Below are 20,022 nucleotides of genomic sequence, written 5' to 3'. Positions count from 1 at the left end.
CTCCTTCTTGGGAACCACAAAATAAATAGAGCATCTGCTGGCACTTCAATATTTTAGTGGTACTGAGCTACTTTCAGATGCAGCAACCTGTTTAACATCAATCTTACTGGTTTTACTTTCTGAGGAGGCTGACAAGGGGATTCCATGAAGGCATTAGAAAGGGGTTGAGTGAACTCAAGAGCATATCCCTCATGGAGGACTACGGATTACCAAGGTAATCTGAGTTCATCTTGAGTAAAATTGTTTTAATTGACCTTCCATCGGCAGGTCCAGAGCACAGGCCCCAAACGTTCACTGAGAACCCAGAACATCTGTGCCCCCACTGGTGCCCTCTTGGCATCTTCAGTTGCTTCTAAAGAACTGGCCCTGGGGAAGAAAATCTACTTTACTGAGGATTCCCTCTTTCCTGGTGATACTTCAGGGCCTCCCCATAATGGTGTCTTCTCAACAAAAAAACAGACTGAAACCTTTCAGAAATCCTCCAAGAGTCTGGCAACCCTCCCTGAGATCCTTCGCCTGCTTCTCCAAGTTTTCTCCAAACAGTAATTTTCTTTTAAAGAGAAGTTTACTGAACCACATCTTAGATGCCACATCCGCTGACCAGTTCCACAACTGGAGTAGTTGTTGCACTGCCACTACTGTAGCCATGTTTCTAGATGACTCTCATACCAAATCACACAAAGTGTCTGCCTCCAATCTGAGATTCCTCCCGAAGACCCTGCCAAGGACTCCTCTAGTAATATAACACACCAAAGTAAACAGGCTCAGGTGGTGTAACTTCTGCAAGTTTCTACCTACAGGGCCAACACAGAATAGGATAAACTGGGCAGGAGGAGATGTTTATCAGTCCAGGAGAATATTATACTTATGTACACATGACAATAAATAGTAACCTACGATCACATCATCACACTAATAAATGCTTCTCACTGGCTTCCTCTCTCCTTTCGTATTGTCTATAAAATTTTGCTCATGGTTTCAAGATACGCTGCACTGGAGATCCCTTGTTCCCTGCTCATCTGTCTCAATATGCTCCAACTCGATCCATCCAACCCTCCACTCAGCATCGCTTGATTGTCCCTTCCTTTCAAAAAATTGCTTGCTTTAAGATCAGGAACTCTGTCTTCTCTGTGCAGGGCCCAGAGCATCTTAGATCACACATCTCCTTGGAATGATTTAAATCTGAACTCAAAATTATCTTTTCACAGAAGCATTTCATTGACCTCTGCTGCCCTTATACGACAGTTAGGCACTAGTTGACTCTGAGAACACGCCCCTTCCTACTGTGTTTCTTGATTATTGTAGTTCTCCCCTCCTTCCCCCTCTTCCTGTGTTGTTGTAGTTGCTCTTCTCATATTTTTCTCCTTCCTTTATTAACCTGTAAGCCGCTTAGTTGGTAACCCTGACAGGTGGGATAGTAAGTTGTAAATAAACGTCAAACTTGGTTAGAGCACTGGGCTGACAACCAGGGTAGCCCTATTGCTGCTCCTTATGATCTTAGCCAAGACACTTAACCCTCCATTGCCTCAGGTATAAATCCTCTGGGGACATGGAAATATCTAGTGTACCTGAATGCAACTGACTGAGTTACTACTTAAAAAAAAAAAAAAAAAAGTGGAACTAAACCTAAAAAACCCCAACAGATCAATAAATAAAGCAAGCAAGATAAGAGCAGGGATGGAAAAATATTTAGAAAACTTGGGCACCAGTGAAAACTTGTTAGAAACCAGGACAAAAAAAAATGTATTTTTCCTTGTAACTTTCTTGATGCTTTTTTTATCCCCAAAAGTTTTATGACTTTTTTTTGTTTTTGCTTTCTTTCTTGTTTTGTCCATATTTCAGACTTCTCTTAAATTCTTGCATTTTTTTCATATATTTTTGGGTTGCCATTTTGCTCGTTTGTCTTGCTTTCCTTTTTTGTCTCTTCCATCATCTATCAGACCGTCATCTATAGCAGTGGCTTTCTTGAGAATCAGTTCCCCTAGAATTTTCCACTTCTGCTCTAGAGAAAATGGGAAAAATGAGAAAGGAATTCAGAAAGGCCTAAACATGTATAAAATTTGTATGAAAGAAGAGGATAGAAACATTCAGAAATGTCAACCATTAAGTACAAGCAGAAAGGATTTTTTTGTGTGTTTGGAAAGGGGAGGTTCTAGAACAAGGTGTGAGAGTATAAGACTCGGCAACATCTTTTCACAGATGGCGTGTTGCAACAGAGGTGATATAGCCAGGGCTTTTAGGGTGAGGAAGTGAGGGTAAAGCGGTCGTGGAAAATGGGCCGACTAGATGAGCTCTGCAGTTTTTATCTGCTGCCAACATTTATGGTTCTACAGAAGCAATAGCAATAGCATACAGTGGTAGGAAAAGCTCAAAAAACAGTGAGTTGCTGGAATCTTTCATTACCTGAGATTTTTGCTCTCCAAGGAAATGTAGGTACCATCATATAGGTCCAAGTCCCCTAAGGGCACCTTGGCTTTAAGGCAGTCTACATCTTCTTTATAATGCCTCTGCTCCAGGCCAGTGTCTCTGTCCTCATTTTCCTCTATATGAATCTTTTGAGCAACCAACTGTTTCTGCAAGAAACAATCAGAATTGTAGTGATGCTGACGTATGAAAGGAAATGCAGTAGAGAGAAAATAACCCATGTCTTAATCTTTTTAAGAAAAAAAAAGGGGGGGGGGAGGCATTCAGAAACAGTATATCGCCAAATAATCAAATTCTTACTTTAGATTTCATCTTGCAAACTACTTTGACAGTTTGCTTTTGAAGAGCAGTAAGTTGAGTTCATTAAACATTAAGATGCAAGATGCTATACATCTAATATCCCAAAACTCAGCAGTGTAGATAGCCCTGAAACTCTACCTGCAGCAATTATTTGGTTGATGAATGCAGCAGTTATTTATACATATAGGTGTTTGCACGGTGGAACGTCCTACAGAGCTTGAACCACAATAAAGCTTTCAAAAAAAATAAACCCACTCATGTAAGCATTTGAGAAAAGATCTGTACTTTCAGCATCCAGGTTCCAAATCCTGATTCAGTAAAGAGATGAAACCAACCCCTGGGTACAGTTTCCCTTCTTAGTTTGGGGGGATATGGGATTAAGGTGGTCATATTAATAGTAAGGGTGAGGAGCCACATCAATACCAGCACCTGGAGTACTGGGGAGGGACCCCTCCCCATTCCCTCCTAACTACACCCATGGACCTCTCAAAGCCACGTCAAGTGGTCTCATTCTCACATGGGGCTTTGCACTACATTAGATTCTCAGGCATTCACACTGGATCAAACCATTAGCTAAAGACAGATCCTTTTCCAAGTGTTTTCACAACTAGGCTTAAATAAATATGCTTTATTATCGCACTTCTATTCCAAGGATAATCTAGGTGGTTTACAGAATAAAAAGCATGAAAAATTATGACAAGAACATAAAAGCCAGACTAAAAATGATGCCCAAATTCTGAGGAGAGAACACACACCCCAGTAATAGATCTTACATTTACACTGCCTGTCAGCTAGCTGCCTTTCACTGGAAAAAGGGTAAGGTAATTGGTCTCTTGGCAAAGCCCCAAAGGAAGCAAATTTGACAAGTAAGGGACGGCTACTGAAAAAGTCAATTTCTATAATGCTCTAGTCGCATTTCCTGAACCACAGGCACAAGTTGACTTTCTAGACCAGGGGTTCTCAAGCCAGTCCTCGAGACACACCTAGCCAGTCAGGTTTTCAGGATACCCACAAAGAATAACCATGAGATAAATTTGATACTGTGGAGATAGGGCATGCAAATCTATCTCATGCATATTCATATGAAATGAGTCACCGCTGAAGCTTCTTTATATATAAAATCAGTGAAGTCTGAGGAGAGTTAGTTAACATTCAGTGTGCCTATATAAAGGTTGGGCGTGCCAGAGGGTTATAAGGTCTGTTTACTAATCCCTGCACTGGAATATTTGAAACTTGCTAAGTGATTTACAATAATCAATAGCACATAAGAATCCCAGAAACGTAACAACCTCTTAACTTCATTCTTAAGTAAAATATTTCAGTGCAGAATGTACTATTTAAACTGGTACTGCAAGTTTCAGAAACACAACCTATGTAAGCTAGAGCTATGGGTTATATAGCCTGACTGCCAATATATCTGAAGGCCCTCACTCCAATCCAGATAAAAAGTCTACACAAACTCATCTACATATAAAACCTCTGAACTGCTGCTTAAGATGTCTTTCTGAATCAAGTTCAAAAAGTTAAAATGATTTTGCTACTGTAATGCAAAACCTGAAGTATTACACGTCTTTTTTTTCACAACTCAAAAAACTTCTAACCAGAAACTTTCTACTTCTGGGCCCTTTAACTTGCACTTTAGATTTTAGGATCAGGCCTTGTGGCATCTCTTTATATTGTTCTAATTTAAACAAATATCTGAGGAATTCTGGCTGCATGGTTTGCCTGGCGGTGATTTTGGCAACTGATCAATATTTGCACACATAATGAAAAATACTCTATAAAGAATGTTTTTCAGAACCTTCCTCTACTAGCAAGAATGACAAGAAGTTCTGAGCTCATAATCAGTATCACTCAAGATTATATATGGGAAATGCTTAACCCATTCCACCCTATAAAAACAGTAGGGAGGGGTTTGGATTGTCTGTTTCATAACAATCCATTACAACTTCTGTCTCCTCGTATTATCCATTAGCCTTGTCTCGTGTATATACTCTTAACAGTTTCTGCTTTTGTCACACCTAGAATGTAAACCACACTGAACCCTGGAAAGGAGACAGAGGTATACGAGAATTGATTTGATTCTATTGAGAACCACCTCTTTGCCAAGTCTCCTCTCCAGTTGCATCACACAAATCCTCTGCAATTGCATCACTGAAAAATCTTCATCATTTCTAGCAATAAAGAAAAGTCTACAGAAGCAACTGTGCAGTACAGGTCCAGGATTTAACTTGCCAGGGCCCTATAGATTGACTACTAAAAAAAAAGAACCCAAAATACACAGGGGCTTTTAAGTGCCACAAGATTTTGCATGGGTTAACCATGGGCTAAACAGCCCAAGTTAATGTGCAGTAACTGCATTAAAAGAATAGCAGAAATGCAATGCAGTTAGCTTTACTACTTCAGGTGGCAATAACTGCGCTGTATCTGTCATGTTAACAGCTAATATTCAGTAACTTCCCCTATGGTTAACTGTAAGGCACATTCTCTAACATATTAAATGTCACCTTATCTGTAATAGCACCTAATGGCACTGCCATCTCTGTGACCTTGTAACCATCTATCTTTGTAAATTATATTGAAACAGAATATGGGGTATAAATGCAGTTATAAATAAATCACTCATTGTGGCCACTGTTGGAAGCAGGATAGTGGGCTTGATGGACCATTGGTCTGACCCACTATAGCTATTCTTATTTTCTTATAACTGCAAAGGTGCCATGTTAACTATTAGCATGAATTGCCAAGTTAATAGTTAATGCAGCTTAGTAAATAAGCCCCATAATATAATGCATCAGGTTTCGATAAACTTCTCACTGTGATGGTTAAAAGTCTTACTTCTATTAGCCTACAAATCAACTGCCTCTTTCCTTACCTCCAGTTCTTTGAGGTAGTTAACTGTTGTTTCTTGTCGCATCAGTATGACCAGGTCATGAGGGTTTTTCAAATTCACTGGTGAGTCCACCTGTGATGAACAGTTTAAAAGTCTGTTTGATAAAACAATTGGATACATTTCTATACTTGAGTGTCCTAACAGATTATAGATTCGGTCACTAAGAGGCAGATGCAGCAACCAAACGTAAAAAAATCTAAATCGTTAAAGTCCCTAACGATTTTAAAATAACGAAAAATGCACCAAAAAAAAAAGTCACACATGCTGAGATCGGTATTGAAACGTACAATGTACCAAAGAATCACAATACACATCGTTAATCGGCCCCCAAATCATGCGCAGAGCAGCCAAGCGTTATGTTAGCTGCTCTGCGCATGCCACAAACAGTCAAAACACAGTCAAATCACAAGCACATGGCTCCCAAATCAAATCAAAACAAAAATAAAAAAAAAGGGTCGGGAGGGGGCAAGGGCGCTCATCAGGAGCGTCCTGTACGGACGGCCTTGCCCCCCCCCCCCCCGCTGCTCGCCACTTTCCGCCGCTCCCCCCACCCCGAAAAAGCAAAATGCTAGCTGCCCCGGTCCCCCTCCCTTCCTCACTACTCTCACTTCAGCTCCGCCTCCCGACATCCTCCGTCCTGTGCCCCGCCCCCTTTTGGGGTCGTCGCCGCCATTCCCCTCTTCCATGGGCCCCCCTCCCTCTTACCGTGCCCGTGCAGCGCCTCTCTCCTCTGTCCGAAGGCGCTGCACGGGCAAGAAGAAAGCTGATGGCTGCCTTCGCCCAGCTTCGATGGCGCGTCTTTCTCCTGCTGGGCCCGCCCCTGTCTGACGTCAGTTTGACAAAGCTAAAGGTAAAATTATGTATCATACCTGATAATTTTCTTTCCATTAATCATAGCTGATCAATCCATAGACTGGTGGGTTGTGTCCATCTACCAGCAGGTGGAGATAGAGAGCAAACTTTTGCCTCCCTATATGTGGTCATGTGCTGCCGGAAACTCCTCAGTATGTCGATATCAAAGCTCCATCCGCAGGACTCAGCACTTAGAGAATTACACCCACAAAGGGACACTCTGCCCAGCTCACCACCGCCGAAACGGGGGAGGGGAATTAACCCAGCTCATCCCCACACAAGTGGGGGAGGGGAATCCGTCCAGCTCATCCCCGCGGAGCGGGGGAGGGACACCACACCCGCCGATGCGGGGGGATCTGGCTTATCCTGCAACCGCAACCGCGGGAGGAGCTGACTGACCCTAACACCGCCGAAGCGGGAAGGGTACAAAGCTGCCCTACAGCCGCACGAAGCGGGAGGGAGTGCCGACAGAATTTAAGTCTCAATCCAGCCCCGTAAAACGGAGGGGAGAGGAATGCAGTAGCTCACTGTAACACAAATTCGTCTCAACTCTTGAAGAATCCATTGAAAAACTTGAACACGAAGTCCTCCTGAACATGAACTGAAGACTAAACTTGAACCTGAAATGCAACCAGAATATAAACAATACAGATATCTGGGAGGGACTATGGATTGATCAGCTATGATTAATGGAAAGAAAATGATCAGGTATGATACATAATTTTACCTTCCATATCATCATGCTGATCAATCCATAGACTGGTGGGATGTACCGAAGCAGTACTCACCCAGGGCGGGACATTGAAATCCCTGACCTCAACACTGAAGCTCCAAACCGGGCCTCCGCCCGTGCCGCCACAGTCAAGCGGTAATGCTTGGAGAATATATGGGCCGATGCCCAAGTTGCCGCCTTGCATATCTCTTCCAAGGAAACGGAGCCGGCCTCTGCCATCGAGGCTGCCTGAGCTCTAGTGGAGTGAGCCTTCAGCTGGATAGGCGGCACCTTCCCCGCGGCCACATAAGCCGCTGCAATGGCTTCCTTGACCCATCTTGCCACTGTAGGCTTAGCAGCCTGCAGACCCTTACGAGGACCTGCAAACAGGACAAACAGATGATCCGATTTCCGGAAATCATTGGTCACTTCCAAATATCTGATGATGACTCGTCTCACATCCAGATATTTAAGAGCAGAGTATTCCTCTGGGTAGTCCTCCCTACGAAAGGAAGGGAGACAGAGCTGCTGATTCACATGGAAGCGAGAAACAATCTTGGGCAGGAAGGAAGGCACTGTGCGAATAGTCACTCCTGCCTCAGTGAACTGCAGAAAAGGCTCTCGACATGAGAGTGCCTGGAGCTCGGAAACTCTTCTGGCTGAAGTGATAGCCACCAAAAAGACTGCTTTCAACGTCAGGTCTTTCAGAGATGCCCTCGACAAGGGTTCAAAAGGCGGCTTCTGTAATGCTCTTAGCACCAAGTTGAGATTCCACGCAGGCACCACCGAGTGCAGAGGAGGGCGCAGGTGATTAACTCCCTTGAGAAAACGCACCACATCTGGCTGCGAAGCCAGGGAAGCACCCTTCAGGCGGCCCCTGAAGCAAGCCAGGGCCGCTACCTGGACTTTAAGGGAACTGAGCGACAGGCCTTTCTCCAGACCTTCTTGCAGGAATGCCAACACTGAAGAAATTGGAGCAGTGAATGGAGAACATGAGCCTGCTTCACACCACGCTGCAAAGGTACGCCAAACCCTGGCGTAAGCAGTAGAAGTAGAGCGCTTCCTCGCTCTCAGCATAGTGGCGATGACCTTGTCTGAGAAGCCCTTCTTCCTCAGACGCTGCCGCTCAATAGCCAGGCCGTAAGACCAAAGGGGGAGGGATCCTCCATCACCACGGGACCCTGATGTAACAGACCCTGCTCCACTGGCAGCCGCAGAGGATCGTCGACTGAGAGCCTGATCAAGTCCGCATACCAGGGACGTCTGGGCCAATCCGGACCCACCAGGATTACCCGGACCGGATGCTTTGCCACCCGGTCTAGCACCCTGCCCAACATGGGCCAGGGCGGGAACACATAGAGGAGCTCTTGTGTCGGCCACTGTTGGAGAAGAGCATCTACTCCCAGGGATCGAGGGTCCCGTCCTCTGCTGAAAAAGCGCGGCACTTGGCAATTGGCCGATGACGCCATCAGATCTAGGCTCGGCTGGCCCCAGCGCTTCGTGATGCCCAAGGACGCCTGAGCAGATAGCTGCCACTCTCCGGGCTCCAAGGTATGGCGACTGAGAAAGTCCGCCTTGACATTCATGACTCCGGCAATGTAAGCCACTGACAGCTGTTCCAGGTTCGCTTCCGCCCACTGGCATAGATTCATGGCCTCCTTGGCTAGAGGGGCGCTCTTGGTACCTCCCTGGCGGTTGACATAGGCCACAGCCGTGGCATTGTCCGACAGGACCCGTACTGGCTTCAACGCCAGTACCGGGATGAACTCCAAAAGCGCCAACCGAATGGCTCTGAGTTCCAGGAGGTTGATAGACCACTTTGCCTCTGCAGGAGACCAGAGCCCCTGCGCTGTCCTTCCCAAGCAGTGGGCTCCCCAGCCCGACAAAGAGGCGTCCGTCGTGACGACAATCCACTCCGGGGTCACCAGAGGCATTCCTGCAGACAACTTGTCTGTCTGCGTCCACCAGCTCAGCGCCTTGCGCACTGCTGGGTCCAAGGGAAGGCGCACAGCATAATCCTCCGACATCGGAGTCCAGCGCTGCAGCAGAGAGTGTTGTAGTGGTCTCATATGAGCCCTGGCCCAGGGCACTACTTCCATCATGGCCGTCATAGAGCCCAACAGCTGCACATAGTCCCAAGCCCGAAGAGGAGAGGCTACTAGGAACTGGTCCACCTGAGCCTGAAGCTTGACAATCCTATTGTCTGGCAGGAACACTCTGCCCACTTGGGTGTCGAATCGAACTCCCAGATACTCCAGGGACTGAGTTGGGCGCAGCTGGCTTTTCTCCCAGTTGATGATCCACCCCAGGGAGCTCAAAAGAGCAACCACCCGGTTCACAGCTTTGCCGCACTCTGCATAAGAGGGGGCTCGGATCAACCAGTCGTCCAGATAAGGATGGACTTGTACTCCTTCCTTCCTCAGGAAGGCCGCGATGACCACCAATACTTTGGAGAAGGTCCGCGGAGCAGTAGCCAACCCGAACGGGAGGGCTCTGAACTGGAAGTGTCGGCCCAGTACTGCAAAACGCAGAAAGCGTTGATGAGGAGGCCAGATGGGAATATGCAAGTACGCTTCCTTGATGTCCAAGGATGCCAGGTACTCCCCTGCCTTCACTGCCGCTATAACAGAGCGGAGAGTCTCCATGCGAAAGTGCCGAACTATCAAGGCCCGATTGACCCCTTTGAGGTCGAGGATAGGCCGTACAAAACCTCCTTTCTTTGGTACCACAAAGTAAATGGAGTAACGTCCCTTGCCAAGCTGATTTTCTGGCACCGGAACGACCGCACCCAGGCGGATCAGATTGTCCAAGGTCTGCTGCACTGCCACAGCTTTGACCGGAGACTTGCAGGGAGAGAGTACAAACCCGTCTCTTAAGGGTCGGCAGAACTCTAGCTTGTAGCCGTCTCTGATGACTTCCAGCACCCAAGCGTCTGAAGTTATTGTGGTCCACTCGCCCAGAAACGAGGACAGCCGTCCTCCAATCTGCACTGGGGGGTGGACCAAGGCCCCGTCATTGGGTACTAGACCCTGGGGGAGAACCGGAGGGAGCACCTCCGGGACGGCGGTCTCTGCGAAAGGAATGCTGCTTGGGGGAGAAGTTCCTCTTGAAGGAAGAGGAGGCAGAAGAGCCCGACCTGCCCGGGCGGTACCGACGGGCTTCCTGAAACCGTCCTCTGGAGGTACCGGGGCGAGTACTAGCCCGAGCCCGAGCCCTGACCTCTGGTAACTTCTTGCCCTTAGACGTGCCGAGATCGGTCACGATTTTGTCCAGCTCGACCCCAAAGAGCAGCTTGCCTTTAAAAGGCAATTTAGCCAGGCGGGATTTAGAGGCGTGGTCAGCAGACCAATGCTTCAGCCAAAGCCACCGCCGCGCAGAGATTGTCTGAGCCATGCCTTTAGCTGAGGCCCTCAAGACATCATACAGCAAGTCTGCCAAATAGGCCAAGCCCGATTCCAGGGCTGGCCAATCAGCCCTCAAGGAGTGATCCAAGGGGGAAGCCCGCTGCACCATAGTCAGGCACGCCCTGGCCACATAGTAGCCGCAAACTGAGGCCTGCAAACTTAAAGCAGCCGCCTCAAAGGACAACCTTAAGGCCGCCTCCAATCTTCTGTCTTGGGCGTCCTTTAGGGCCGTGCCACCTTCCACCGGCAACGCCGTTTTCTTAGTCACCGCAGTGATTAAAGAATCCACGGTAGGCCACAGATAGGCCTCACGTTCACTTTCAGGCAAAGGATAGAGGCGGGACATAGCCCTAGCCACTTTAAGGCTCGCTTCCGGGACATCCCACTGAGCCGAAATTAAGGTGTGCATAGCATCATGCACGTGGAAGGTTCTAGGCGGGCGCTTCGTCCCCAGCATAATGGCAGAACCAACAGGGGCTGAGGGAGAGACGTCCTCCGGAGAGGAAATCTTCAAAATGCCCATGGCCTGCACTAACAGGTTGGGCAAATCCTCTGAGCTAAAGAGCCGCGCTGCAGAGGGGTCATCCGCTCCATCCGAGCGGGGATCCGTTTCCTCCAAGGAATCCACAAAGGACCGTTGGGAGAACTCAGAAACGCTGCCCTCATCTACATCGGAGGAGACAAAGTCCTCCAAGGCCTGGGAATCAACCCGAGGGCCTCAACCTCTTTACCAGACGAGGGAACAGGGGCAGCGTTTTGCATAAGGAAGGCCTGATGCAGCAGCAAAACAAACTCGGGGGAGAAACCCCCCAGACTGTGCACTTCTGCAGCCTGGGCTACAGCCCTAGACGCACCCTCAACCGGCGCTCGCAAGAGCGGGGGAGAGACATGCTGCGCATCCAAAATGGCGTCCGGCGCGACACTCCGCGAAGGAGCCGCGCGGGAAGAACGGCGCTTAAGTTTAGCCGCTTTTGTGCTGTCGCCCAAATTAAGGGCGTTCATGGCATTAACGTCTCCCACCTCAAGGGCGGCCCAAGAAGAAGCCGTCCGAGCCGCGTGGCCGTCCAAGATGGCGGAGGCGAGCAGCAGGGGATGGGCGTTTATGGCGGGAAAAACCGCCACACCGGAGGAAGGACCGGGACACTCATCGGTCACGAAACTGTCACCCAACAAGGGCGAATCAGACTTTAAGACCCCCGCATCCCCTCTAGAAGCGCACAAGCGATCCGGGGAGCGACTCTTTGCGCCCTCGCCCTCCCACGCCATAGGCCACGTGGAGATCAATCGGGGAACCCCCTGCCCGCTATAAAAAGGTAAAAATTACCTGCTTTCCGCTCCGAGCTGTAACGACCTGGTGTCCCAGTGAGTAGCTGCAATAAACGTTTAAATAAACGTCGAAATAAACGCCTTTAAGGACGTTCAAAATTTTTTTTTTTTTTTTTAACGGAGCCAGCGGGAGGGGGGAGAAAAGGAGGGATCTGGCGCCACCAGGTTTGCACTTGCTCAAGAAGAGCCCTCAACCCCAGGCACTCAACAAAACCTAAAAATTAGGCTTGGAGGCCTAGCCAGAGCTGCTGCTGTGTGTGACCACCACCTGCTGAGATAGAGAACATACATGGAGTTTCCGGCAGCACATGACCACATATAGGGAGGCAAAAGTTTGCTCTCTATCTCCACCTGCTGGTAGATGGACACAACCCACCAGTCTATGGATTGATCAGCATGATGATATGGAACTATGCTCTGTAATACATGCTTTATTGATCTCCTATATGGATTATGGACAGGAAAAATTAGTTCTTACCCAATAATTTTCTTTCATTTAGTCCCAACAGATCAATCCAGAGATTTATAGTTTATTTACACTTGCTATACACCGCCCAATCTAACTTGCAGATCTGGATGGTTTACAAACTAAAAACAAAATACATTCAGAAAGGAACTACAATATATTAATAGGAAAGAATTTCAGTCAACAGTAAGTAGAGGAGTGCTTTGATGTCCCCATGCATACCTCCTACCCACCCCCATCCTCCCACCCTATCAGACTGTCATAGTAATGCTTGAATGTTTTCACTTATATACATTGTCAGCTAGCACATTTGCTTATTTCCGATCTGACGAAGAAGGGCAACCTTCGAAAGCTAATCAAGAAATGTATTAAGTTATGTCCAATAAAAAAGGTATCATCTTATTTTCTTTTCCATGTTTTATTTTGTTTGATTTCTATTGATAGTCAACAGTAACAAACACTCAAAAAGCTTTTTTTTTTTTTTAAAGGGTCAGGTAATGGAAGGGGGGAGGTGAACAGCATAGAATACAGGATTGGAAAGAAGGGAATGGGACAGGAAACTTGTCAAAGTAGTACGATACCCAATACTTGCGGGTTATGGCAATCTACCAGCAGATAGAGATGGACAGAACGACAGAGGTCTGCCATAAAGCAGTGTTTCCCAAGTCCAGTGCTGGAGTACCACTTGCCAGTCAGGTTTTCAGGATATCCACAATGAATATGCATAAACTTGATTTGCATACACTGCCTCCATTATATGCAAACTTTTTCATGTATAATCATTGTGGATATCCTGAAAACCTGACTGGCAAGAGGTACTCCATGCCTGGACTTGGGAAACACTGCCATAAAGGACCTTCTGTAGTAGCCTCCTTTCAGTATTTTCAATACCAAAGCAGTAATACACAAAACAAGGAGAGAAGAAAAATCTCCTGCCTCTGAACAGATAACTAGAACCAAATAGCCAAACTGACAAAAAGGAACAACCAGTGCTAGAGAGCCCTCCCAAAAAGTGGGGGGAGGGGACTGCATCATTAGTATCAATACTCTTCCAGTAAAGCACCCCAGAAGGCAGACTACCAAACTTATTTCTGCAAACGAAAGAACATGAAACTCCAAGGGAAGAAAAGCACGACAGACAGATCAAGAAATCAGAGAAAGAGCCTGGATTGATCTGTTGGGACTAAAGGAAAGAAAATTATCAGATAAGAACTTATTTTCCCTTCCATTATGTCCCACAGATCAATCTAGAGACTTGTGGGATGTAAAAAAGTAGTCCTCAAGTTGGGTGGCAGAAGAGACAGGAAGCACCGAATGACACATCCCCTCTGGCAAAAATATCCACTTAGTAATGCTTCAAAAAGGTGTATGAAAAGGACCAAGTTGCAGACCTACAGATCTCTGACAGAAATGGACTGCGCCTTGGCAAGGAAAGTTACCTGCACCCTAGAGATCCAACAGCAGCGACTTACTCAGCAATACATACACTGAGGAAATGACATCCTTAAGCCAACGAGCAATACATTTCAATTCTTAGAGGCCCTTCCGGTGTCCCGTGAACAGGATAAAAAGATAATCTAAATGACTGGACAATTCCCCTCCTACAGAAGGAGGGGAAAGAAATTGGCTGATTCAAGTGAAATGCGGAAATTACCTTCGGCAGGAAGGCCTGAACCATCCTGATCAGAACCCAGTCTCCAAGAAACGCAGAAACAGGTCCTGACATGACAGCGCCTGTAGCTCTGACACTCTCCTGGTGGAAGTAATTTGTCACCAAAAAGTCTGCCTTCACAGTGAGATTTTCAAGGTGAGCTGGTCAAGGGTCTCAAAAGGTGGCCTCTGCAACATGCACAAAACAAGGTTTAGATTCCAGGAAGGATCCATTGCTAGTTACAGGAGCTGAAAGTGATTTGATCCTCTGCAGAAAGCAGACGACATCCGCATGAGCTGCTTTAGAAGACTTTTGAATACAGCCCTGAAAACAAGCCAGAGTTAAAGGCCAAGCCTTTCTTGACACTCTCCTGCAAAAAGGCCAGAATTTGAGCTAGAAAGGCCTGAAATGACTGCATACCCCTGGAAACACTATGATTCAAAGATTCTCCATACCCTTGCATAAGCAGAAGTAGTCAACTTCTTCCTAGCCTTGAGCAGAGTAGTAATGACATCCTCCAGATATCCTTTGCTCTTCAGTCTTGAGGCGGCCAAGTTTTGCGACACACAAAAATGAAAAGTGAAATGTGATTACATGGAATGGTCAGCTTCATAGTTTTAAGAGCTGTGATGGTATTCTTGGTGGAAAGCTGTCTACAGATAATGAGGCTGCAAAGAAATATGGAGAAAATTTGCTCAGGTGAAGTATGAGAATAACCCAATTATAAAACTAGTTTATGTTTCCAAGTGGATTGAACTAGAGAAGTTTGCCAAGCAACACCTTTTGTCTTTAGCAATAAAGCATTTGTATGAGGGCGAAGGGAAATAAGACGCTGACTGAAGTGTTGCAATGCAGCTGGAACACACAAGTGCAAATTACTGGTAAAAGTTCCCGTCCACAAGCTTTCAAGAATGGGAATATGTTTGCTGTTATTTAATGGTTCAACAAGAAAACACCAGTGACTGGTTTGATAATCATTTCGGGGATAATTTCTTTATGGAGCTGATGGTTTCCAGCAAAAATGCATGTAAATGCCAGTACTATGTGCAGAACACATGCATGTAAAACAGCAGTGTCCAGTTAAGCAGTATTCTGTGTAAGTACATGCCTAGATGCAATGGCGCATACTTTGCGGGTGGGTATTCACATAGGAAGAGCGCACACCTTGATTATAAAATCTTATAATTTAGATAGTCTTTTGCAATCTAGGTGCGACCATTTACATCACCTCTATGGATGGTGTGCTTTTAGTATGAGGGCAGCGGGCCCAGCGCATGCATGCAAGTGACTTTCGGACTTGATTCCTTGATGAAGCCACAGTGAAATGGGTGCCTGTCGGGATCCAGCTGTTTCAGATAAGTGTCACTTCTTAGCTGCTCAAATATATATGAAAGTTTGAAGTATTAATTTTGAGATGAAAATATGGGTCACTAATGATGAGCTAGCCTGCACAAATTAAATGTTTGAAGAACTGCACCAATCGCTAAAAAGTGTGAAAAAGCTGTATGAACGGGTAGGAAGGAGGATTATGACCTATGAAATTGTTGATGTAAGATCATTACCTTGACCACTAACTGGGCAGGTAAGAATTATTTGCAACGTCTGAGGTGTTTTCCTCCTGCCATAGGTTTGTGTGAATCTTTATCGTCCACTTGTGGTTGGAATTTTGTATTTTGAGTGTGGAGCATATTGCCATTTTTTCAGATTTGGTTTAAGTGTTTATACATTGCTGCTGCAAGGGTAGTGGGCACCCCAGGTGAACTCTCAACCCCCCCCCCCCCATAACCTTTACACCTCTAGCCCGCTCCAAGACCTTGATAACTAAACTCAACAATCATGATCATTACACAAAAATCCTATAAAATGCAGATTAAAGCATCTACTGATGGCTCAGAGTTTGAGTGGTTGTCAGGATCTACCGTTTTGTTTTAGTTGTTGCTGCTCTTTGCTCCCCCCCCCCCCCCAAAAGCAGCTGCTGCCCCACCTAGACTTGCCTAATAGTTCGGCCAGCTCTGTATTTATCAAATAGGCGTGTTCCTAGTGCCCGAATCAAGGCACTCCTTCAGTTACCCTCTACATGCCAAGGTAAGGGAGTACTGCAGAAAACTTGGACTATTTGCAACTTGCAAAACTATGCTGCTGCTGGTGAACTGTTCTGCTTATCGGAGTGCTGAAATTTGGTGACGTGTGTTCAACTGGTAGAGACCTAACTGTAGTTCCCTTATTCAGTTGATGGATCAGAGACTCATTTATTCAAATGGTGATCAATAATCAACTGAGCTTTATACAGTCATTCCTTTTTTTTTTTTTTTTTTTTTCCCTTCATTTTTTAAAGGGAGATCGCCAATTATCTGGGGGAAAATAAATCTATGCTTAGGAGTAGCCTCAAGAATATCACCAGCTACGGAGAGCCCACACGGGGTCCTTATTGGTAACTTATAAAAATCAGATAATGCAGATTCGGAAACAAATTGATGACATATTGACCCAAAGGGCGGAGAGAGATATATACTTTCAACGTTTTAGGCTGCACAAATGGGGCAACAAAGCAGGGAAATTACTAGCTAACATGGTCAGACCACCCCGTAAACGGCAGATCATTACTACCATTAAAGATACAGAGGGGAAGGTATATACTGAAGAGGCCCATATAATGCAGCAATTTGTACAATTCTACAGTTCCCTGTATAAGGCTAGGGAGTTTGACCCTGAGGTGTGCGAGAGGTTCTTACAGGCAATACACATTCCACAACTTACAGCGGATCAACTACAAGCTTTAAATACACCCATCTTGGGACAGGAAATCAAACAGGGTATAAAAGCTTTGAAGCTGACTAAGGCTCCGGGACCGGATGGGTTCGGCCCAGAGTACTACCGTATCTTGGCGGACCTTGTTATGGAACCGCTGAGGGACTGGTTCAATGGGATCATAGGAGAGGGGTTGGCATTTCAGAGCAACATGGCCCATGTGGTATTACTGCCAAAGCCGGGCAAAGACAAGGCGCAGGTAGGATCATATCGTCCAATTTCACTTTTAAACCAGGATGTGAAATTGCTAGCGGCCATAATGTCCAAACGATTGAATGTAGTAATTCCGCACCTGATACATGCAGACCAGGTTGGATTCGTACCGGGGCGATATGCATCCATGAATATTATGCGGGCCATGGTGACCATACAGGAATACAGAGAGAGTGGGGGAAAGGAAGCTATTGTGGGATTGGACATGGAAAAAGCTTTCGATAGCATTTCTTGGAGGTACCTATTCTGGGTTCTGGAAAGGTATGGGATAACGAGGCCATACTTATCGTGGATTAGAGCTCTCTATACAAATCCCCTAGCCAGGTTGTTAGTTAATGGGAAACTAACAGAAAGCTTCGCGCTACACAGAGGCACTCGGCAGGGGTGCCCCCTCTCACCCCTTCTTTTTCTCCTGGCAATAGAGCCACTTGCAATTAAAATAAGGAGCAGCAGGACAATCCGAGGGCTGCGAGTGGGGCACCGGGAATTCAAACTTAACTTATTCGCTGATGATATTTTATTGTACTTGGCCCACGCCCCTACGGACTTGCCAAAGGCTTTGGCCATAGTGGATGAATTTGGGGATCTGTCAGGGTTGCGGGTAAATTGCTCCAAATCAGAAGTACTCTCCCTATCGGGGCAACCGGGAGACCCGGGAGTAGAGGAAATGCCGATTCCATTCGCCAAGGGAGCAATGCGGTATCTAGGCATTTTCTTAAGCACTAACGCGAGGACATTTTATCGCAAGAATGTAATCGACCCGGTGGACAAAATTAAGCAGTTGTGTGCCCGTTGGAAGGACCTACCGTTGTCCCTGATGGGGAGAATAGCCCTCGTGAAAATGGTTATGTTGCCCAAGGTTCTTTATCCCCTACAAGTAGCTCCTATTTGGCTCCTACGGAAAGAAGAGCGATTGTTTCGCTCTATAATCCGCTCCTTTATTTGGCATGGGAAGGGAGCAAGGATAGGACACCAGAAATTAGTATATAGCAAGGGGGCCGGGGGTCTGGGATTACCTGACCTGCGCATTTATAATGTTGCAGCGCTAATGCGGTTTATCTTTGAAGGGTTGGCAGATCATTACCGGTTTTTGCCGCACGGAGGGTTGGAAGACTGGAGTCGACCATGGTCTTTTGTAAACTTGATTCATATGCGGACAAATATGAATCCGCAATTAGTGAGCAAATTGGCTTTTCTGAGACCGTTCAGGAGGGCATGGGTCTGGTGGAGAGGACATCAAGATCGATCACCTGACGCGTCTCCCTTCTTGGGCCTTGTGGGTAATGCGGACTTCCCGGCGGGCATGGGATACTCGATGTTTACTAAATGGCAACAGAACGGGTGTAGAATACTGGGTCACCTTTTAGTAGAGGGCGGGGATAGCATAGAGTCTTTTGATCAAATAAAAGAGAGATGGGATATCCCTAATAACAATTTGCTGCATTATATACAGGTGAGGCATTATCAATCTTCCCTTAAAGGGAAATATGGGGACAAGTGGACGTGGGGCCTATTGGATAAGATTCTGCTTCGTACTCCATTTAAAGTAAACAGCATCTCCACATGGTATAAGATACTACAAATGCACACTCCAACAGGGGGGATGGAACGGTTGATAGAGCAGTGGAACAGGGAACTGAGTACGAAATACACAATTCAAACATTTAATCGGCTTTTTAACACATTATATGCCATGGTCAAGACAGCAGATTTACAGGAAGCGCAGTACAAGATAATGCATAGAGCTTATATTACCAAAGCCAAAGGGGCAGCTATGGGCTTATGGGGGGACGGACAATGCAACAGATGCCGCCGGGGAGAGGGTACTTTTCTCCACTCTTTTTTGGAGTGCTCGAGCCTATCTATCTGGAATGAGGCATTTCAAATAATACAACAGGTCACCCACAAGCAGATAGAGTGGGACTATATAACATTACTACTGGGAGATTAAAATCTTTTGTTGACACAGGGCCTATCGCAACCGCACAGGAGATTCATATATATGACATTATTGCTAGTCAAAAAGACTATTTTGCAATTTTGGACCTCCGCTGAGAGTGTACCAATTGAAGCCTGGAAGACCAGGATGCAGGAAGTCGGCAAATATGAAAGCCGGATCTATGCCAAATCTCTAAAATCCATAAACAAGCAATATTCGAAGGTGTGGACAGATTGTTTACAGCAGCTAGGGTAAAGAGGGAAGGAGGCGGGGATGGGATGGGAGGGAATAGGATGTGTTTTTGAAGCGAATGGTGTGAGAAGGAATGGGAGGGAATGGGATGCATGAGATGAATGGATAGGGGGTACTTTAAAAAAAAAAAAAAAAAAAAAAAGCCGACACGTTTATGGCATTACAAAACCTAAGTTGTTAAATCTTTGTTTACTATTGGATGCTGTTCAGGCCATCTACTGTATGGAAAGGCTTTTGATATTACCTGAAACATTGTAGATGTACCTATGTATCGCATTGGTGACAATAAAAATTAATTTAAAAAAAAAGAGTAGCCTCAGTCCTAATTAGAGAAAATGAATACACACCCCCAGGTAACTAGTCAAAGAACTAAGCACAAACCAAATTGGCTACACAACTGCATACAGTATGCCAGCATGTAGCTTTCTCTCTCAACATTTCACCATGATTTATGATCAGATGCTGATCAAAGGGTTCAAGGGCAGTGCTCCCAGCCAGAAGATCCATCTTGGTACTTCACTTTTAGGAACTCTGATTCACCTGCTCAGTCTGAGGCTGGGAGTGACATATGCAGCTTCTCAGAGGCCTCACTAAAGCTAACATTAGAATTTACAGCAGCACAAAGTGTGATGGGAGAAAGAACTAAAATCAAAATAATGAAGTAAAATATTTCAAGTATTGAACTAGCTATGCTGGATTGTTGGCGTTACTAAATGGTATAACCCTGAAACCTTAGTCCAGAGAATATTGAAATTACAGGAAAAGGGCTCCTAAGAAGTTTA

The 20,022-nt window shown here is 46.0% G+C and overlaps 1 protein-coding gene across 2 annotated transcripts in view; it reads right to left on the bottom strand.

The window, feature by feature from the left end:
- Nucleotides 1-20,022, bottom strand: part of TTC17 (tetratricopeptide repeat domain 17) — a 194,194-nt gene that overhangs the window by 157,289 nt on the left and 16,883 nt on the right. For both annotated transcript variants that reach the window (XM_030200804.1, XM_030200805.1), the window contains exons 3-4: nucleotides 5,600-5,689; nucleotides 2,404-2,573 (exon numbers count right to left, since the gene is read on the bottom strand). In XM_030200804.1, the coding sequence (XP_030056664.1) occupies nucleotides 2,404-2,573; nucleotides 5,600-5,689 (260 nt within the window). The remainder of the gene's footprint in view (nucleotides 1-2,403; nucleotides 2,574-5,599; nucleotides 5,690-20,022) is intronic.

The sequence above is a fragment of the Microcaecilia unicolor genome, chromosome 4 (genome assembly GCF_901765095.1).
Source record: "Microcaecilia unicolor chromosome 4, aMicUni1.1, whole genome shotgun sequence".
NCBI lineage: Eukaryota > Metazoa > Chordata > Amphibia > Gymnophiona > Siphonopidae > Microcaecilia > Microcaecilia unicolor.
This window is presented reverse-complemented; position numbering and strand designations above follow the sequence as displayed.